Source organism: Pempheris klunzingeri, chromosome 14, assembly GCF_042242105.1.
Source record: "Pempheris klunzingeri isolate RE-2024b chromosome 14, fPemKlu1.hap1, whole genome shotgun sequence".
NCBI classification, from domain to species: Eukaryota; Metazoa; Chordata; class Actinopteri; order Acropomatiformes; family Pempheridae; genus Pempheris; species Pempheris klunzingeri.
Window position 1 is genome coordinate 23558071 of NC_092025.1, and position 23301 is coordinate 23581371.

The 23301-nt window shown below is 39.7% G+C and overlaps 1 protein-coding gene across 1 annotated transcript in view; it reads right to left on the bottom strand.

Annotated features, from left to right (window-relative positions):
• The window catches only part of doc2b (double C2-like domains, beta), a 107700-nt gene that overhangs the window by 41000 nt on the left and 43399 nt on the right, over positions 1–23301 (bottom strand). Inside the window, exons 2-3 of the mRNA XM_070843888.1 lie at positions 13389–13468; positions 1017–1040 (exon numbers count right to left, since the gene is read on the bottom strand). Coding sequence (XP_070699989.1) covers positions 1017–1040; positions 13389–13468 — 104 coding nt within the window. The remainder of the gene's footprint in view (positions 1–1016; positions 1041–13388; positions 13469–23301) is intronic.

The following is a 23301-nucleotide window of genomic DNA, read 5'->3' on the forward strand; positions in this document are numbered from 1 at the left end:
TTGAATTTCAAGTATGCTGTTGGTGGACACCATATCCCACAATGCAATGCGCACAACGAATGAGGAAACACCTGGACAAGATTAAAGAGAGAAATATAAAGAACTTTTTATATTAGCAGCAACACCTAGTGTAAAATAAGGCCTGATGTACCTGCACTTACTATCGTTCTGATAAATATGTTTGTTTGTTTTAATCCTACGGCCCTGTAAAGCACGTTTAATTGAAAGTGTCTGAAAAGTGTTACACAAATAAAGTTGCCTTGCCTTACTAAAGTCAATGTTTAATAGTAGTTGTACCTTTTTTTTTTTTTCCAGTTTTGGGTTGTTCAACAGTGTCTGCTATATAAAACTGTCAGGGACAAAAATTATCCCTCGTTTTGTTATTTTTAGAGTAAAAATTGGATTTAAAAACATCAGAATTAGTGGAACAGGGAGTTTCTTGTACAATAAACCAACAATTTGATTTAACAACTCTACTATTGAAGGACTTTCTGGTTTGAGCAGGAAAGATTTTGGTTCAGGGAAAGTGGGTTCACCAAAAACATAAATTACAAATGCCTAATTACAAACAACTGCCCGGACAACATTGATTCATGATGTGAAGGAGTCTTGTATCTAATGATGGCGTTTACCTTTAATTAATCAGTAAGGTGGGTGACCTTTCAGTCCTGTGTAGTCCATCACAACATTGCTTTGCACGCTCCTGTCAGTGCTTGTTATTAAAGTGTTTGCTTTTAATTAGTTGACTTGTCTTGGTGAGTAAGTATTTCCAACAGGTGGTTCTGAACCACCAGATAAGAACGGGACCAACAGAACAACACAAACATTGCTTTGTTTTTAGCAAAATGAACAAAAGGACAATGCAGTGATAATGAGGGGCGGGGGGGTTCAGAGGAGGTTAGCTAGGGGTTGGTGATGGTTTCAGTCAGGGTTCATTGGTTCTAGACGTTGGTTGGATGAGACTAATATTGATTAGTAGGGACTGGTTGGGATTTGAGCTTATCTCAGCGGCTTACCTTCTTGTATCTGGGGACAGGAAGCTGTTTTCCCCACAAACATAAAGCAGCGACACACAGAGACGATGAGAGCATGCAAAAGAGTGAGGAGGAGGAGGAGACAAAGAGAAAACAACATTGATCACATGAAATTAAAGTCGAGCCACTGAGTTGACATGCAAGTAAAACAAGACAAGAAAAAACAGACTGAAACTTGACATGAAATAAGACGAAGCTGAAACTGACTGAAAATCACTTTCACCGCTCATCGTTAGTTAACTTGCCTACATTTGGCATGAATTAATTGCGGTTTGAGACAACAATTAGTGATGGTTTGTGACAATAAGTAGTCTAAGAATTACAGAAGCAGCTTTGCATCGGTGTGCTGATTCGAAGGATGGCTTCAGTGGGAGTTTCTGCCCACAAGCCTTCACACATTTCCCACATAAAGGCAGAGAAATCAAGATGATGTCTCAACACATTCAGCATGTCAACACTTCCATGTGGTGAGTGGCAGCAGGAATAAATAACATATGTGGAAGGATAAATTTAATGGTGTCCCCCTTTTTTTTTTTTTTAAAGCAATTGTTGAAAAAACACATATTCCTGGAGGGAAAAAGAACATTTACAAACACCTACAGCTCAGTAACACACAGACTGTTTGTTAAATCAATACAGAACCAAAAACATGAGGGTGCAGTGAGTCTTTGACATCATCTGGTGTTTCCATGTTTCTCCTTATCTCAACTCAACTAAAGGGGATATGAAGATGAAACCCACCTTTTTTTACCTCGAACAAAATTATGGATTTTTCTGTGTTTCACATTATCCCAAATGTTTCTAACAATGTTCAGTATGAAACTCAACAAAATATAGAAGTCAAATGAAAAATATTACACCTCTTTTAAATCTTGTCATCACAGTGAGGTTGCCAGGTTTGGTACCGTCATGCCTGTGCAGAAGTTATAACCTACACCTGTGCTCACTTAGCAAATCTGGCAACCTGTGTGACAGCCAGAGAATCTAAGTAGTTTTACCTTCCTGTTTGTGTACACATTAAACAGACAAAATACAATGTGTTTGGTGAATTTTCTAGGTGATGGCAGGCGTATTTGTCAGTGAACTACTTCCTCCCTCCGGCTTTGCACTTCACTCGTCTCTTTCATAAAGAAAATGAATAAGCGTATTTTCTAAAATGTTGAACTATGAAGCCCTTTTTTTTCTGCTGACGATGCACAAAACTAACAACGCTCTTTCTGAACAAAAGGGAGACAAAGACGGTGTCCTGGTCCCAGACTTGGCAGCACCACAAACCACAATATGAATCTCAATTGATTTTTTCGCTTTATCCTTTTTTCTGAATAGTTTTTCGAGAGAGTGTCTTAGACATTTCATCAATATTTAGAAACAATAAAAATAACACATTTTGAAGAATTTTCTGATGTTCTTCCATTTACTGTAAAGCAGGGATTACAAATTAAGTACCAGTTGTTTTTCTGAAGCTTTTTTATGTCGAACCAGCGACACGAAACCATACAAACGAGGATAATGAATACAGAAGGAGAAAAACATCTTTAAGAAACAGATCCTGTGTGTGTGTGTGTGCGCTATCTCCCCCCACACGAGTGTGTGGGCGTACTGGGCAATGAAAGGGCAGTCTGCAGAAGAAGGAAGAGAATGACAGACTGCAGTGGAGTGTTAAGGTGGGTTGTAGTGTAGGCGATGCTGAATAAACAGGTCTTGGATCTGCAATTGAATAGGGTCAGGGTTCAGACAGCGTCTGATTCACTGATAAGGGCAGGAAACCTGTTTTTCTATGGGAGGAGGTGGTGCTGTAGAAAGACTGTGAACCCAGCTATTTACTCCAACATGTGTAGGATGAGAAGGAGGGTTACAACAAGCTACGACTGCACTTGCAGATAGGAAGTAAAGCGGCAATATATCAAGGCGTGAGGTTGACAAAAAGCTGTGTAAAGGTCTAATATGTGAAAATAATACTGGCGTTAGTGTACTATGCTGGATGTGGATGGCAACTATATTGTTTTAATCATCTCTACTGAGTGGAAACAAATATATATTTTTTTAAAACTGCTTCCTTTGTGCCGCTGAATTCCTCCCCAGATATCCAGCACACCACCGGTCTGCTGGAGACGATGCTTTTTAATTTGGAAGAAATGAACACACGCTGCCCTGATTATGATAATATCAGTCAGAAGGTCCAGACTGAAATATCTAAACGACTCGTTGGGAGCATTGGCATGAAAGTGTTTGTCCCCTGCGGATGAATAATGAAGCAGAACTAGAAGGTGGAGTGAAAAGCCAGTCGTCACAGAGAGGGAAGATGGGTGAAAACTTTTGACAGGTGAGATAACGAGAATGAAGGACACTAGAGATAAACGTTCAAACCCCGACTCCACATCTAAACACATTATTTTTCTCATGCCAGACGTGGCTGCTGTGGATTTAGAGGAACAGAACAATCTGTGTGGTTTGCTTTCGTGTTTGACATCTTTGTGTTGCAGGGAACATCAGAAAGGAAAAAATATGGCGGACAGGAGAGATTTCAGTGGGTGGGGACAGTCGGTCTCAGCTGCCGGTCATTTTATTTTTATTTATTTATTTATTTATTTAACAGGGACGGTACACATTATGAACATTTCTGTAAATGTGCCAGTATTAGTGTAAGGAAGCTATTTTTCAACTGTTGTCCCTGGGCAAGGTGTAAAATGCCAGCAGTTCACATTCATATACATAGTAGACACAATTAACCTTTAAAATATTAACGAAACATCTAGACAGACGATGGTGCATGGACAGGTGATCCTGCAGCACAAAACATGACAGAAGACAAAATGAGGAAACCTAAAAACAGAAGAAGACATGAGAGACAAATATCTTTAATGCTCTTTTCTATAATGTTTCTATTTGTCTGAGGATGGTGTCATTTGTGAGAGACCAGTTTGTAAAACAATACTCGATATGTGAGAACACCATAGCATGCAGAAACATTCTAGCTGCCTTAATCGTCATTGATGATCGGATATATTTAAAATTGTTTAAGCTGAATTTAATTGTTAGACATTTTTTTTAACATGACTTTTAAAAGTGAGGGAGGAATCAAGAATCACTCCAAGCTACTTGAACTCTTGTACCAGTTCGACCTCCTCACCTCTCAGAAAAACATTTGATTTTGTAGTTTTATTGTTTTGTCACATGATCCCCTTATGACATCACAAAGGCAACAAAACCTAACCGGCGTGTTTTCACACCCCTTTACTGAAAGATGAAGCTGAAGAAAAAGGGAGAGGAGCGTCTCCTCTTGAAGAGCTTTTTTATGGGACCTTTTTTTTGTTTTTTAATCCTATAACATCTGAACACACCTCAGATCAGCTGTGATCTGTTACCAGATTAGAAAAGTCAGGTGTGAGTGAAATCACCTAGAAGCAGTGATGTGGATGCCAACAAAGTGTCCAGGCTGCTGTGTCTGAGGACGAGCCTCCTGTCAGTGGTTAATGGTTGTTTTTTTTTTTTTTTTTACCTCCAATGAAGCTGGTGGGGATTGTTGAGAAGAGCTATAACATTTGGCAGGTGTTTTTCAGAGAGAGAGAGCGAGAGAGAGGGGTGCAAGATTGTAAACAGGCCTGTAATTTTTCAGCCCTCACAAAGCTGAGCAACCGGAACAATGGCAGCAAGGAAATGGGCATGGACTGCATCTTCCCATACAGGCAGGCCTCCTGCAGGGACTCATTCTTTTGGATAATTTTATGGTTGTGTGGTGATGTGGTGAGGCATAACGCGCTATAGGGATGCCTGCAGTAGAACCAAAGCACAATGACGGGACCCGATTTTAGGCACACGCTAACGCAATTGCATGAGAGAGTGAACAGTTCAGTGTTCGGCTGAGGTGAGCAGAGCTTTAAAGTGGCAGGGTGCTACAGGGTGTTGAAATTTGAAATGGTATGAAATAAGAATGCACGGTTATTTTATGTTTGCATCAGTCGAGCTAAAAGGCTCGTGGCTGTTTGTACTGCAGCAGGTAGAGCCGTCCTTCAAACGCCACGACTGGTAGCTGCATAACATGCCGCTCGTGCTTTTATTTTCAAAGTGCCTGTGTGGACCGTGTGTGCTAAGATGTGTTTTAGCCTCTTTTAAGGTCATTCAAATAACTTTGTTGTGGTTTATTAATATAAAAAGCCTTCCTCTAGCATGTCTCTGTGCATACACTCCATATGTACTCTGCCGTACTTTGAGATGCTTTCACTGTTAATGTGTTTTTCTGGGATAGTAAACAAATCAACATTGATTTTCATGCATAAATCCTGTCCTTTATTACATTTGATGTATTTCTTTTGTCTTGCATGTGCAGCGGAAGAAACCATCATAGCCTAAATGTGAGGGCAAAGAAAATAATGTCACAAGAACAAACTTCTTACTTTGCTGAATCTATATAAGAATTAAAGCAGAGACTGTTCTGATAAAAGATTAGGTGCAGAATGAACAACCATTCAGTGTTATATCACACTGTTGACCGGAAGAGAAGCCTTTAGAGAGCAGTGCCAACTTAGCATGGAGTTGTGAGACTGAAGCGTGTTTGTTTTGTCAAAGTAACTAAAGTCTGATTATCTGATGCGTTTATCATGTTCTATTTTGCTGAATGATGATTGAGAATGTTGTTTGTTCTCAGGTCTCTTTTGGAAAAGAAACCTTAATCTCAAATTTAAAAAAATAGAGAAAATAAACTCCCATAAGCGTCAGACTAGCACACTTTCATTCCTTGTTTCTACAGGTGTGTTGTTGCTTGCTTTAAAGTTGACTTCACACATTTCTACTCCGCCCTCAAGGGAATTTTCACCTCCAGTTCTTCGTGTTATTTCCCCCTCCAGTCTGTCCTTTTCCCTCTTGTCTCTATATGTTGAAGAGGCAGATTCATACCGCTTAAAATGTTTGTGTTCAAGTTGAAACACTTGTGGAGACGTATTTGCGTCTAATCGAATCTTTGCATTGAATTTATATGCGGCGTTCAGAGTCACAGGAGGACTTTACTGACTGGTTCGGTGTGAGGAAGAAGAGGGGGAAGGTGTCATTTATAAGATTCACTATGTTAAGATTTCACACGCTTTTGTAGGGTTTGCATTAAGAACTTTAAGAATTTGGATATTTCAGTTTTTTTGGTTAAATTACTAATTGGTTTCATAGTTTTTAAGCTCTGCCCTCCCATGTTCTGCTGTTTGTAGGATGAGGAGGCTGTAAAGTGACGCCTCTGGCAGCAGTAACTGTATCTAAGTTGATCTGGTTTGATACTAAGAAGTTGAATATTGTATTTATGCACAGCTGAGAAACCACAATCTTTGTGCTCCGGTCCAGCTTCAAATGAAAATTCAGCATTTGAAATACCGATGAAATACACAGAAAAGAAAAATCAATTTACCTTGTAGCTTTACCAATATCAATCTACTGTAATATTTAAAAAAACAAACTCTATTGATGTCTGAGGTCTTGGAGCCAGATCTGTGAGTCATTCAGTAAAATTCACTAAAATCCCACCAGGGGCAACAACTAAGTGAAATACACCAACAAAAAACTGAGATTTACTCGTTCCTATGTGTTTGAGTCATGAGGATCCCACACATCCTGACGACTGCAGCCAACACAGACCGTGAACATGTAGAGGAAGTGCTGTTAGCTTGGATCTATTTCTCTCTCTCTCGCTCTCTGAATGTCTACATGCATGTATTGCTATTTAAATCAATCAAAGCTTGTTTCAAGGGGCTGAATCGACGTATTTCCACCATGTGAGATATTCCAATGGATGAGGCTTGATTCAGTTAGTGCAGCCTGAGGAGATGGTGAAGCTGTAGGTTCCAAGATGGCAGCGCCACTCCTGCTCTTGATGCTAACTGTTGATTTAAATGTTAGTCTGACTGTCTGCTGTGTCTATGACTGATGGACACTGCTGGAAATTGAGAATCGGGTTCCACAAGTTATTGAATCAATACTTATGCGCATTCTTAGCTCGCTGCCAGAGCCTGAAGATGTGGCACCGCCTACTACTGCCACTCAAACAAGAGGAGACGTGTGAGATTAAGCAAAAACACAAGCAAACAAGCTGGAACTCATTCTGGGCCAAAGACTCACACAAGCTCTCCTTACTGACTCCTTTGCAAATGTCTGTTTCCTGGGCGATGACCTGGACTAGCTCAGACTACAGCTCGACCACCCAGCGTGAGATGTCCACCCTCGACAAAGGAACCAGAGAGGGTGGTGTTGGAGCTGCAACAACTCAGATCGCAAATCCCTACAGAGGAAGAGTGAAGTCAGCCGAATCCATCACTGGGACCCGTCTCCCCTCCATCCATGACATTTTTAAAAGACCCAGGCTGTCAGACTCCTCAAAGCTGCCCCCAAGCTCGACATAATGAGCAAAGACCTATGGACCATCCCCATCTGCTTTCTACACACACACACACAAATACTCATACTCCACTTCCCATCCTTCCTTCCTATAGTGGTGCCCTTAGCCTGTCTGACTCCCAGCACACGTCTTCTGTGCAGAACGTACATATCCCATATACATTACTACCTTAAACTGGTTTCACTCCTGCTGCAGTTCACACTTCACATACTTATATTTCTGTTTTTCACGTTTGTTGTACAGTAGTTCTGCTTGTTGCAGTTCGTTCGTATCTTGTTTGTACTCTCTGTGCTCTAAATGTTTGCTTCACTCTCACTGAATGTTGCATCATTCATTCGGTCAGCCTTTATTTAAATCATGAGGATTCGTGATTTCACTCTCGATGCTGTTGAGAGTACAACACCAGCCAGCACCGCCACAGTGGTTTGTTCTCGTTTTTATAAGGCAGATAATTATCTGACTTTTCAGCTCATAACTTTTTTTTTTTTCTAAATTTGTGTTTTGGATGTTTCCTGAAATCTAGAACCTACTAAAATTAAACGCACGATTTGTGAGTATTTTCACCTCAGACTACCTCTGTCATCATTTAGACCACTGGTGCCATATCATGCATAATTACTAAGCTTCTCCAGTTTTTGTTTTCAGAGGAGAAAGCGAGTCAACATGGCTGCCGGCATGGCTGCTATTCACCAAGATACACAGCAGCTGTTTGTACTGTTTTTTGAAAGTGTCCAAAAATGGTTCCTTTTTTTAAAATTATTTTTTATAAGCACGAGTGAGTGCTTGTTGTGACGGGGAGGGATTCTCTACATGGCAGTTTTTAAAGTGAGTCACTACACGGACCTGTTAGAGACATTAGTGAATGACGTATGACAGGCAGACTGTTGATGCACCAGAGGTCCTGGTGTTACAGCAGAATAAAAATGCAGACACACAATTAGCCAGAAAACAAACATGGAGCAACAGCACACCGTTATTGATTCATGCTTTTTGTTTTACACTGGGGTGAAGGAGGAGCACAGTTTTGTTTATGTCCTGTACTGTATAGATGGAAGATAATACTCTTATCTTATAGACTTACTGCCTTGTTGGACCCTGAAACGTTGTTGTCCACTCTGATTTTTCCATCATTATATAACACAGCAGTGTTGCCTGATGAGGTAATGATGATCTGTGTGCTATATCTGGATGATAAGTACTTTTTTATTTTCTAATTACCATAATCACAAATCACAGACTACAAAATGAGTTCATTTCCATGTTGGACAGCTGAAATATTGGTTCAGGTGAAAACAGCCTGATGTTGTCACTTCCTCTACCTTTTTTTTTTAGATTTCTATATGTGTTTAGATTTGAATTAATGACATTTCAGAGGATGCTGCACAATGGAAGAGTATTTCTTCTTTATCTGTAAGCAGAGATTTTATAGATGGCAGCATAGAGGTTTTGGGTCTGTGGTGGATAAAAGCAAGGTTTGGTTATGATGTACTTATCTAAATAGAATCACATCATGTAATGAGTAAATAGCCATTAACTGAGACTATTTTCTTAATGTGAATTTGATTGACAAATGCCAAGATAGTCATCGATGCTTGTCGCCCACACCCCAGGCTTAATTGAAACACTAGCTGATGTCACTTTAATATCTTTGGTTTAAACGAGCAGCAATTTTCCGCCTCCAGCAGCATTGCGCTTAGTGGACGTCTGTCACTGTGGAAATAAAACAGAGCTCACCTTGACAAGGTAAATACTCCTATGAAATAACACTGTCACGTGGTTTAATCTCATAGCGTCCAACAGGACAGAGAACATGTGGTGTAAAGAGGAAAAAATGATTTCAGCATCAGACGCTTTACCATGCAAAAGTAGCCTTCATTACCAAACTAAAAGGTAGCCTAATTATCACATAGTTCTGTTGACACGTCAAGGTGAGGAGGATTTAATTAAATGTTAACAAGAACGAGTCTATGGGCTATTTGTCCCACTGCCTTCATCCTTATTGCACGGTTCAGAGCCCTTCATTTCCACTTACAATTTAATTCCAAAGTAGGTTATCAAGTGCAGCTGCTAAGAGCCCCACAGACGCCTTACTTTGTACCCATACGTCATCCAACTTGCTGCACCACACGATTTGCAGGGTTTCTCAGGATCCACGAGACCTTTTTATTAAAATACTGGGATTGTATAAGCATGTGCATGTGTTTCACTAAGCATTAATGACTGAATTAATTAGCTGAACAAAGAACAGGAGTAAAACAGTGCCCTCCGATTGCACTTTTGTTATTTTTGTGTGCAGTAATGAGGATAGGATAGGAGAGGTGTACTGAATTACTAATTTCTTTTTGAATCATAAGAAGCACTAAAAAGAAACACCTAAAGTGAATGATAAATAATATATAATTTTGTTTGAAATAATAGAGCAGAAGAAAAAGAAAAAGGAGAGAAAATGGAGAGGTGATGATTGGCGGCTTAATTGAAGAGCAATAATGCAGGATAGCATTTTGTCTGCATTATGCCGGGTGGGTGAATGAAGGGGCGATGAAGAGCATCAAACATACATGGTGTGTGTGTGTGTGTGTGTGTGGGGGGGTTCTTGTGGCTAGATCAAGCTGCAGAACTAAACCTATTCATGCGTTTAGCATGACATGGTCAAAATGTTTCTTTATCTTATAAAGTCGTGTACAAACGTGAGAAAAGAGAAAAAAGCAGTTTTCATTTCTACCTTACTTGACTGAAATTTAACCCTACCTTAACCATGTAATAGTATAATTCACAATAATTATTCATCACAATAATAATTTCTTAACCTTACAGGGTTAGATAAGGTTTTAGGGAGGACTACTGCGTATGTGGAAGATAAAAAAAAAAAGAAGCAGCTGTGAGAAATCGGTCAAACTGCCTCATTGGTTGAGACCACAAGTCTGAGAATAAAGTCGAGCTGTCGCTTTGTGTTGTAGGTAAAGCAGACGCCTCTTATCTCTGGTTCTGCTGCATCCATGTTGATAATCTTTTCAGCTGTCCATTGTGATTCTGAAAATGGAGGAGCGCAATGCTAAACTGATGCCGTATTCTTTTATGCACACCTTTTAGTTGCCACGTTTGGATATTGTCAGAATAAATAAGAGTAATGAAGCATGTTGTCGTGGCCGTACGCCTGCCTATTGCAGCATCCTCATCCACTATCGAGGCTTTGTCTGGTGACGGGATTTAAAATACTGCATTGTCTTACATTACATTTAAGGTCAACAGTGTCTACAGTTTTTGAAATTGTTAGTTTCAAGACCGTTTGTAATGAGTAACAGAGAAAACTGGTTTGCAGCGTTAGGCAATCCTCCATTTGCCCAAAGGAGAGGAATCACACAGAGAAGAAAGAGCACTCTTGATATTTGAATTTAATACCTTTTTGGAAACAAAGAAAAGAAATATTCCTGAATTTCAGTGCTGTTAGAGGGATTAATGACCAAATGGATGAAAAGGGACCTGTTTATACCTGTTATGTTGTAACATAATTTATTCTTGCAGTTCTGAAATGTTCTTTATCAGTATCCTTATTTATATCAGTATCAATATCCTTATTTTATGCAAATTCAACTCACCCCTTTTACCATGTTAGAAGAATAATCAGACTAGTGGCCTTTTTACCCTCTTCTATCTTGTTTGCTTAGGTTATTGTTGTCTTTCTGCAGTGCACACCACTTATTTCTCTGACCTAAAGCCAACAGGGCTATGATGATATTAGCATTGTACATGTGAGCAAACACTGCTGCATAAATATAAAACCATGTCCCCGCTGCCTGCTGTCGCTCCATAACCAGCTCAGCAGGCCCTGATATCAAGTGTTTAGATTTCTCTCATTCTTCCAGATCTAATCAGAGAAACGCTTAATTGAGCTATGCTCAGACACTTGCTATTGAAGCTACTGCAGCTTCTGCAACAAAATCAACTTTCTGTGGCTAGAGAGACCAAAAAAGGGACTCGGCAAACAAATTAAATCCTGGAAATTGGTATATACAGTGTTTGAGAGAGAGAGAATAATTTTCTCTGGTTGGCTAGGCAGCAGCTGAAGTCCAGAGGCAGAGCGGTATAGAAAATAAAGACCATAAATCAAGATGGCCTGATGCCCACTCTGCTGTCCAACACTGCTGCCAAGACCGGCTCCTCTGATGCCCACTTTCCTCTGAACCGGCTATTCAGGCAGATAGACAGAAGAGTTATAGCTGCTGACGGCAGCCATGGCTGTCAGAACCGCCTCCTCACCACAACAAACACAGGAGAGGAAATCAGAGAGGACGACACCTCAGGACACTCATTAATTGTATATTGGATCTAAATTGGCTTTTTATTAAACATCAGATAGGATTCAGTTATTACAGTCCAGCTCCAACATGCTGGGTATTATCTAAGAATTTATCAATGCTAATTTGATGTCCATAGGAGGCCTGTACACAGGGCACAAGATTAATGTGCAGCTGAATCAATACTATGAGATATACAGGATATTTTAGATGCTTTTGCTAACATGAACAGATGAATAAATAAAAATGGCACTGGAATGAAACAGCAATAGTTAATAACTTGAACTTTATCACAAACTCAAACTGAATACAGTCTTCTTTCTTCTTTTCTTTATTAATTTAGGTATTTAGTGAACCCCATAGTGTTCAATATGAAATGCATAAAAAAGACATTAAATCAGTAATAGATGAATAAATGATATATAAATAATGACATTGCCTCCTCATGTTTCTGTTAATCACATGCCCCAGTGATTCAGAATTACTCTGATATCAGTGTTCCTTTCGCCAACAGGTGCTAACATGCTAATTGTCATAGCAGTGTGAGCTTGGTATCTTGAGAAGCAGGGGGCATGTGATTGACTGGAAGGTCAGAGGTCGGTGACTTTATGTGGAACAAAAAATACTACAATCAAATAAAAACATGAAGGATAAAGAAGAAACTCCAACTGAGTGAACTCTGAGTTATGACAATATCACTGCATATTGTACTAATGGAAATGAAGTGAAATGATGCACGGGGGCTTCTCAGAAAAATAATTAGTTAAAGGAGTGAACAGCAAACAGCAGCACCGGTAAATAAACTCCTCAAACAGCAGCAGATTAGATAACAGCAGGAGTTCTCACAGCAATGTGATAAAGTGGGAAATAAAACAAAGTTCTGCTCTAATAATAACACGTCTTTAATAAAGGTGTATTTTCAGTTTAGCTAGCTCTGCAGTAAAGGTTACAGTCACTCTCCTTCTAGCTTGATTTTGGTCTCCACCAACTCCAGTAAAAGATGTCTGCCTCATTAGCCGCCAGATGTTTGACTTTATTCACCAGCTAGTCACATCAGATTCATTATTGATAGAAAACCTTCTGATTAATGCTGATTTAAATGCTGATTTAAGCTCAGAAACACAGTTAGTTGGATGCACGTTCTTGGTCTGTTTGTTAGCAATATGCTTTTGAAATAATTAATGTTTTCTCAGATGAAAATAGACGGAGATATCTCCATCCCAGAGAACTGTGGGATGTGTTAAGTTGCTATTCCACAGCCTTTTTGCCAGTTCGTGTAGGCTGATATGAGAGTAAAGTGCTGCAGAAATATTCATCTCTAACAGTCATCTTATTGAATTTGAAAACATATTAAAAAAACCGTCAATTAGTTTATATTGATCCTTCTTTTTATTGTCATATTGCAAGGTAGTGACAGATGCTTATATGATCAATATAGAATGACAAGTAAGGTACAGCCACTGTCAATATGGCCGTAACATTTTGGACATGTGTTGCAATTTCCTTGTTTAGTATATCCGGTGTAACCAAAGGTCTGGTAGCCTACTGGCCTTGATAAAAGCAAAGTGTGACTGTTCAGACACACTTTAAAACATTTCTATTTCAAAATCCAAGCAAAAATGTTCCTATAAAGCATTTAAGAGGCTGCAAATTAACGTCATCAATATCGTCAGCATGGCGGCTCACCTTGGCTTTGTTAATGGTGCAGTGCAGTGCATTGTTCTCCTGGTCATACAGCAAACTGAAGTCCAAGGTCCCCAGTGTAGCTGTAAAGACAGAAGAACAAAAGACAGACAAGAAAGTCTATCAGTGGGTGGAAAATAAGACTTCATTACACACAAACAGCCTTGCTGGGGAGAGAAAAAACTCAGTCGTCCTAATGGGATATTTGCGGCACTGACTTTTTATAATTGCCATAAAATAATCAATATATAAACACACAAAAAGAGACCTTTCACAAATTTGACAGATGGAGTTTAGTGTGACCCGTTTCATCGATGTTTCTTTCTGTGTCTCAGTCTGTCTCAATTGGTGGAGTGAAGACTTGTGCGCCTGCATAAAGATCCTCCTGCAAACGTCTTGTATAATATTTAAGACCTGATTTCACACTGATTCTTTTGAATGACTCATACAGTTTGTGGATACTCATCTTTTCTATATGCACAGTGCATCTGTTAAACCACCGCAGTCACAATCGCTTTGTGAGCTTTCAACAATACTTAACAGGACATGGAGAGCAAAAATATATATGCTGTACTGCGGCATAGGGCTGCCAAGTGTACTAAAAATAATAGCGCTGGGAGATCTTCTTTTTGCAGGTGAGCAGCTCAAGTGCAAATGTTAAGTTGTCGATATGCAAAACTGAATGGACATAATTCAATTGTTACATTTCAAATGGGGTAAACACATTTTACCATTAGCCTTTAGGCAGTGTGAAATACAGTGATTAGATCAAATTAAAGTAAAATGGCCATGACAGACATGGTTAAAAAGGTTACAGACTGTGTGACCTAAGATCCCATGAAGCAATTTTAATTTTTTTTTTTTAAGGGAATTGAATGTTTTAGGTTAATTTTTCGATGTTTTATTGGGTTTGAGCTGGGTCGTATTTTAGTTGTAACCTTTTCCCAATTGAGGTGAGACGGTCTGCATTGTTCACCTTCTGTGCTGAAAGTGAGACCCACTTCACTCCTGCTTGTAATTGCCCAGCTCTTCTTTAAACTCAGAGGCTACTATATCTTATTGAAGCATTACAGCGCTGAGTAGTGAACTGAAACAATTAATGGCATGATCTCATCCTTTGTCCTTTCAAAATGCCAAGTGACAAGGGACTCTCATTTCCCGGATTGTTGCACTGTTGTCAGGGTGAAAACAACTTTCAACAGTCACAACATAAAAAAAGACGTGTGTGGGATTCAAAAAGGCTTCACAGGTTCTAAAGCATTGTGTTCTTGATACCAAATAACACCCAGTTTTTCAGTTTTCTTCATTCACACTTTGATATTTATATGAGCGGTGAAAACAACATTAGATTAATGGATTATTTGTAATTGCACTTAAAGCTACTGTAATTACCACCTCCTCCACACTCCATGAGTTGTGCAATGTGGGATGATCCAGTTTATTTATTTTTTTATTTTTGTTTTGTAAGGCATGGCAATGTCAGTCAGTCCTTCATATTGGACTGATTGTCAGGAAAACACTCATGGTGCCCAAATAATGAATTCCAATTATTTTGGCAACTATGAACTTGAATGAGTTCATATTCATTCAAGGAGATCGGAAATGTATTTTGGCCCAAGATTATTGAGCGATTTTATAAACTAGCAGTAGCACTTTAAAATGTATTCGAGTTTATCTTTCTAACGTGCTCAAAGCATCGATGGAGCGAGTCTAAGGTGAACTCGGTGACTTGGTGAACAAGCCAAGTAAACCTGAGCGTCGTCTGCATAGCCGAGATAAGCGATCTTATTATCATGTATGATTTGAGGTAGTGGGGAGTATATACAGATTGAATAATAGTGGCACAAGAATGGAACCCTGAGGAACTCCCTGTTATGGTGATCTACACAGATTTATGGTCATCAGTGGCAACGACATAGCCTCTGCCTTTAAGATATGATATGGTGACTGTGCCAGATAATCCCACCCGCTTCCCCAGTCTGTCAAGAAGTATTTCAGACAAATATTATTTAACACCTTTTATCAGTGCAGTCTCAGTGTTGTGATACCGCTGTAAGCTGGAGGGAAATCTGTTCAAAAGGCCATTTACATTTGAAAAGTGCTGAGTTGAATCAAAGCAAATTTCTCAATAATTTTTCCAAATGGAAATGAAAGCTTCAAGATGGGTGTGTGATTATTTGGTATTGAAGGGTCCAGGTTGTCTTTCTTGAGAAGGGATTTAACAACTGCAGTTTTCAGTGATTTTGGAAAAATGCCTGATAAGAGTAAGCCATTGACAATTTTCAGCATATCCATTTCCAAGCAGCTGAAAACGTTTTGAAAAATGTGGTTGGCAGGGTGTCAAAACAGTAGGTGGATGAAATAAGATGCTTCACAAAATTCTCCAGAGTTTCAGTATTAATAGCAGTGAATGTTAACAGTATGGCCAATGTTGTTTCTGTACAATTGCAGCAGTGCATATTTCTGTTGATGATGATAGAGAGTTATTCATTGAAGAACTGTAGCTTCAAAGTTTGGTTTTAAAGATGCTGTAGTGAATCTAAAGTTCACTTTTGAAGTTTGAGAGTTAATAAGACAGTTAAAAACACAACTACAATGATCATTCATATACGTTTTTTTTTTAAACTTGACATATGCTAGAAATATTAACACCCTTGATGATGATCAAATCTATCTTTGATTGTGTGTGGGGCCCTTTCGCATGCTGCATCAGATCACAAGTTTCAGATGGACCACAGAACGGGACAGGATTTGGTGCCTCGAGGAAATTTTGACAGCTGTGATGGATGAATTGATTTCAAAAAGGAATCACAGCTTTCAAATAAACTATTCAGGTGCAGACTGTAGGTAATGTACCCTAAAATTATTTCAATATTTCAATAATGCCACACAACTGTGGTGCAGCAGGGACGGAGGTTGACAAAAGTTGAGTATCTTTCTTTTAATACAACAGTCTTATGGCAGCAGAGGGAATTGGAGGGACACTATATAGTGGCTGGAGAGTAGAATAAAGAAAACAGTTTTATTGCCCTTTCATGAACCCCAAGTCTTATATGACCCAGAGGTTGAAAACGAATCTGTTCAAGCGCCAGATTATACTGGTTCCTAGAAGTAGGATCTCTGTTAAGATTATTACCCCTTCAATAGACTTTCATCCATAGTTGGTTACCTTCCAAAGAATTACAATCATGAGTTTGGAATTAAGTCTTTGTTTGTGATGAGATTACTCTCCAAAAGTCAGTGTCAGTCAGTCTCCTTGAACAGCAGTGAATCAATGCTCCTCCAGAGAAAGCTGAGCTCATCAACTCACCGCCACCACACACCGAGATGAAGAAGACATTTAGTTTGCTGCCTCCAGACTGTTTATGTTGTGGTATATGATTAATGGGTATTGTTTCACAATCACCGTATACAGTTAGTGTTGGCTGCTACTTGGTGCCGCCTTAGTGCAGCTTCAAAACAGTGTTTTGATCCAGAATTTCTGGGAAAATATCAGCTGACTGTATAGAAACATGAAACATAAAGGCTTGTTTAGTGTCCTGGTGTTGTATCCATCAAGCACTTTTCTTCAGTCAACAATGTCTCAATAACTGCTGTCAGATTTCCTTGAAATTTTGAGGAAATAATCATGACTCTCAGAGGATGAAACATTTGTTGCCCCACCGACCTTTTCTCCGGTCAAAATATCCACATGTGCACAAGAAATCCAACATGCTCATTGCCGTGAAAAGTGCATTAATGCCCCCCAGAGGATCCGTCTGCATACAAGATACATTAACACAACAGCCAACTGGAAAATTTCAAACTTGTTGAGCATATTCATGTTCCCAAGAGGAACACTTTCTTTGATTTTAATGACCTTTCCATTTTAGCTTCACCACATAACCCGATATTCAGACTGAATTGCTGTGTTGTTTTCACTTAATTATCCAGTCTGACATTGTGTTCATGATACACGAGGTCTGTTCAGGTCAAATCCTGGCTCTGCCACAGGATAATGATGTCTCTGTCCTAAACCTACAAACCTCTAATTTGTCACTTGTTTCCCACACTGAGGGAACAGCAGTGATTGAGCACAATGCCAGATCTAGTTGAATGGCTGAAAATATCGCAGATGTGGGCAGCAATTCAGACGCCTGCAACCAGACTAGGCTTGTTTCTATGAACAGCAAAATGAGGTTATGAAGGAACTTTTAAAGTGTCCTCATTTAGCTGCTGACTAACATCTCCTCATTCTCATACAGGTAATCGTGTCTCTGATGCAATGAGCATGCAATTTTTTCTAAATATGTTCAAATGTGTGTTGTCAGTGTACGGTAGCTACAATAATCAGCCTCCCCTTGCAAGGACTCTTCCTTTTCTCTGCTAATGGTTAATTAATCAGATTCAATTAGTCAATATGTTTCACACTGACATAGAAAAAAAGCTTAAAAGGATTTTTTTTTTAGGGACAAATCACACGTTGTCCTGCCATGAACTCCTTCACAGCATTAATACTTAATTCACTGTAACATTGCCTGTGTTTATCTCTGCATTCAGGCTAACAGTAGGACAATATTAGGCAGTTTGTGGAGGAGCTGCTAGTAATGTTATTTTGCACTGCAAAAGCACAAGCCATCTGGATAGCTGTGGGGTACAGCACAGTGAGAAGCAACAGCGCTGTGAACTCTATAGGAGTATAATAAAGAGGAGTCATTCTTCCGACAGTAGAGTCATATTCCAGTCTTGCCGTGCAGCCTAATCTCTCAGAAAAAGGTGATGGGTCTAATTCAATTTCAAGTGGCTATTGAAAATAACTGCCCATTTATTCTTTACCCAAAGAAAGAAATAATAGAGTAATTATTTGTACCCAGGTTTTTAATTAGAAGGTGCTGAGTTACTCTGAAACAAACTGACTTAATGTTGTTTTTTTTTTTTTTTTAATGTGCCCATTCCTGTCTTTTCCTTTTTCAGAGATGTGTGAGAACATCAACAGAGAATTTGAGAGCACAGTATGGTGCAAGTAAATATGTTGAATTAAATGCGATGTTGAAAAAGCACCAGAGAGATTTCTGCTGGTGAAAAAGAAGGTAAATCAGGTGATTTCCAAGGGAATGAAGGACTGCAAGTGCTGAGAAATTGTTCAAGAAGAGAAATGTTTGCAGCGTTATGTATGTTGGAACATTTTGAAGCCACTACTTTTATTTAGAAACAATGGACTGAGGCTTTGGACTCACGTGGGCCACAACAGCTGTACAGGACACTGAATTAGAGAAGGACAGGTGAATGTAATAGTGAGAGAGCGAGGAATGGTCTTGTTCTTGAACTTTCATTTAATCAATCACCTGTGCATACCTATCTAACTGTATCTGACCACTTTCTCAGTTCTCGACCCGCAAACCCTTTCTTCTTCTTCGTCTTCTTCTATTATTGGAACCATAGAGGGATGATGAAGCAGAAAGATCATCGACCCCCTCTCCCCCTCAGTTTCCCAGCCACTCCAGACTCCTCACGACTCCAATCAGCCTCCGTCCATCCCCACGCTATCGACCCTTCTCGTTCCCCATTTCCATGCCCCTATTATCCTTCTGCACACCATCCTCACCCAATCCATCCTGGACACTCTCAAAACTAAATTTCTACTGCCCACATGGCTGAGTTTAACACGTATGCTTGCACAGGTGTCGCTCTGTTGTACTCTATCAGGAAAGCAGCGATCTTGCTGAACACTTGGTGAAATCTGTAGATATTTTCTGCCAAAAATGTAATCTCATTCCTCCAGTGACCACTTTTAACCAATTCAGAATACTACACTGACTTAGATTTTGTGTCACTTAAAATCCTTAACATAAACAAAGTCTCTGTTTATGAAGCCGTAATGAACAGCACAGTTGGTGCACTTCCATTTCCTCCATCACATCCACTTAATCCATGAATATACAGTTAAGTGTCCGCTGCACATAGTGCTTCTGTGGGCTAATCTCAGTGCATATCAACCTGGGTAGATTCTAGATTCTTTGGCTTGCAGCAAAAAGAAGAGGCAGACAAAAAAAAAGATAGGCAGCCTTGAGACACATGGCTCCACACGATTTGTGCATGAAGTGACATTTTACAAATCCGATGTCCAATAAATGGCTGGGAGGGCTACAGAAAAACTGGTAAAGCAAGGAAACAGCCTTTGGCTTTCACTGCAGTCAACAGTTAGCGGGAAAAAAAGGGGTTTAATCGAAACACTCACACATTTGTGCTTGATGTGACAGCATAGCCGAGCTGCTTGTTGCACATGTCAGAGTGCTTTTAATAGTAAAGGTCCCTCTCTCCGCCTTAATAGTGTTAAAAGAGCTGATGAAGGAGGTTTTCTGAGTGATGACTGCTGTCACAGTAGCTACCACAATGCTCAGTTAAGAGGAGCACCACACAAGCTCCATTACTTCCCCCCCAGGCACAAAATTGCAGAGGCAATTCCCAGTGAGTGAGGCTGACCGGGCGGTCACCTCCCAGCTGAGAGCCGGAGTTCACGATACTCTGCAACGCATTCATAGAAACACACACATTCAGAGATCTTAAATGGTTCAATGCAGAGCTGAACTTTTCGGTACAGCTGAGGAAATCTGTATTTTTCTTTCTGACTTTTAATAAACAAGTGGCAGCTGAAGCCAGTTATAACAAATACACTTTCAAGAAGAGAGAGAGAGAGAGAGAGAGGGGGAGGGAGGGTTCACAATCTGCCACAATTTATGTTTTTGGCTCTATCGGGTGAAATGGAAGGGCAATTAGGATACCATTAGCAGCAAATGGCAATGAGTGCAAAGCAGTGCATCTTGCAAAACAAGGTTAAACAACATGTGATCTTCTCACAACAACACTGTGCTGGAGATGAACGGAAATCAGAAGTGAGGGAAAACACCCTTTCCAATACTTTCACTTTAATTCACTTCTACAAATTATAGTTTTCTTGTAGTAATGCAGGCATTGTACAAAGAGGGACCCGACCAACACACTATATTACTGTAGTGTAGGGGAGAAATTACCCAAGTGTTAATTTGTCTGCTTATGCAGTGCTTGAATGAACAATTAGATTGCATGCTTTGCTTCAGCATCCCATTATGTGGCTTTCATTAGAGTGGAAAATTCTCATGGGGGATGACAGGTTCTGTAAAAGATGTTATTTGTTTAGCTTTTCTTACCACGGAGCAGATTTAAAGAAAGAGTAGGATGTTGAGCTCAGCTGTAAGAAGACTTGAAAGTGTTTTAACACTAAGATCTGCACACTTTACAGTGTAATCGGTTTGTCATATTAGGGGTTGTTTTGTGAAACCACCCCCAGCTGAAATGATCGGACTCTGGAGCTCATGACTGCACACATTTCTTTGTTTAATAAGAAACCGAGCTTGTAAAGTTTTAATGCTTTTAGATGGAGTTCATATTAATTTAGTGCCGCCCCTGTGTTCTGTGAAGACAAGCAGTTTGACATGGGAACATTTAGTTTTTGATAATATAATAAAAATGTCAGAGCAGCCGATAATCTTTGATATATGTCAATTATGGCAGCACATTAGCTACCCCTTGTATAATGTTGTAACAGGGTGATGTGACAAACAAAACATCTCTCAGGCGTAATGGAAACTGAGCCAACAGACATAAACGTACTGTCTAAATATCTTTATCTATATTAAAGGCTTGTGCTACCCTCTTAAGAAAGCAGTGTATTACATTTTACACGTTGGCCTGACTACAATTTCTTACAAGGAGATTACATGTGCTTAATAAACTACCTTAAAAACTAAATATAGTGAAAGACTAGATGTGCTTCTCAGATCTTTTCATACCAGGTGAACATACTTTTTGCAGAAAAAAAAAAAGAAATCCTCTCTGGAAAATCCCATTTGACAGATTACTAGCCAAGTCGATTTAAATTTTCACCTTTTATTCATGATGGCAGGATAAAAATCCAGCCAAAGCTTTAGTGTAAAGTCATCAGCGTGTGAGCAGAAATACTGCAGTGGCTTGGACACAGATATCGAACACATACACCACTTCTGATGCATAAAGTTAGGATCCTGGCCAGTGGTCTGGTGCTTCTGTGTAGATACACCTCACTAAAAGGGCTCATTCTTCTGTGTGTGAGGAAACAGCCTGTGGGGATGCTGTCCCTGTTGGTTATGGGGCTGCACAAAGTCTCCAGACATGCTGGTTGAGAAGAGAAGCGTCCTCGGCTAAAGACTTTTACCCCCAAGGTGATTCTGCCGAGTGGCGCAGGAGATCATTTCTGCCAGTGGCCATCAAACTCTTTAACTCATCCTCGCTTCGTCACCGTGTGGACATCAGTGGACTGGGAGGCTGTTGAGGTCGAACTGGAGTCGATAATTGAACTTTATAATTACACTTTCCTTAACTTCTGGCACAGTGCAATACATCTCTGTAATTTTTAAGGTATAACTTATAATTACATCCATTTATCTCTCTCTCTCTCTCTCTCTTCAAACAGGGTTATACGACATTTAAATTCATCAGTGAAGTAGAAACGACCCGATCCATAATGGAGCAACGTGGGAAAAGAAGCTGATTCCTGATGTGTTTTTACCCACTGACTTCCTGTTTAAAACGTTTTATCCTCAGCATAGACCCTGTCCCTGAGCCTCAGCTGCCATTGTAGTGGAAAAGAAGCGATTCAAATGAGAGCTGTGGAAAATACAGAACACTTCATCAATTCAACTGGGAACCAAACGTGGTGTCATATTTGCTAAATGAAGCCAGAATTGACTCAGAGTATGAAAGAGAATTTATCTAAGCTATAAATTGTAATATTTTTATAATCATAATTGTTATCCAGTGTTAGCAGTGCACGTAACAGAGCGTTAACCTTGTTGATCGTCCACAGGCTTGTAAACTTTGACTTTTTAATCTGATATTTTGTAATTGTTTGGGACTTTGGAGCTCCATCCAATTAAGAAGAGCCAACATGGAACTTTTCCATAATGGAAAATGAACTTTGACAAACAAACAAACAAACACAAAGTCTGTCACGCTGCTTAAGAGGCCTAAGGGCCTTTCCTGTAAAGGGATATCTCACCCATTGTTGCATGAAATATTTGATGGCCACTACATATTTTTGAAGGCACAGGAAAGAAGAAACCATTTATTGAAAGTGAAACGTTCTCCACTCTAAATACTGAATGCACTGCAGCCTCAGGAAGCGTCACCACACACACACACTGGAATAATAACTTCTTCTACAACCTGCAAGTCTGCAGGTCATCACTTCACATCCACTGCCAAATCTCCTCTTCTTACACCCTCTCACTGTTTACAAACCACCACACCACCAACACTTTGGAAATTCAGCTTGTGAAAAGGTCATGTTGCATTCATAAATCCTCCCAAAATAATCAAATGGAATTTGTGTTTGTGCCAAAACACCTAAATCCCTTAACTGCTGGCAAAATGTGTTGCATTGCTGAATCGTTTTACTTTATCCGTCTACTTTCCATGCAAAACAAGACATTTGCCGTATAATTACGTGAATTCTTTTACACCAGGGTACATCTATGAACCTGCGTGGCAGCTCTACAGATCAGTGGAGCTGGCAGGAGCAGAGGTCAAACTCCTGTTAATTACTACAGCCAGTGAAGTGTGACATATTTTGTCTGTGTCGGTCAATCTCGAGGTTCTTATGAGATACGCACCCATAAAATATTCTGTCCATGCGCCCATGCTCATATGAATGTGCATCACAGTCTGGATGCACTGAAGTGTGCTGCCACGCCAGTGCACAGTATGTGATAATACACATGTGGCAGGTAAAGGGTGGAGGAAGACAACAATCTCTGACAAGGTGTAAGTCTGACTGTCTGCACTGTTTTACTGATCCGTGCTTTTTAAAGCTCAGAACACAAGCTGTGTTAACACCCTGTGAAGCACCAATGATGCTGAAGCA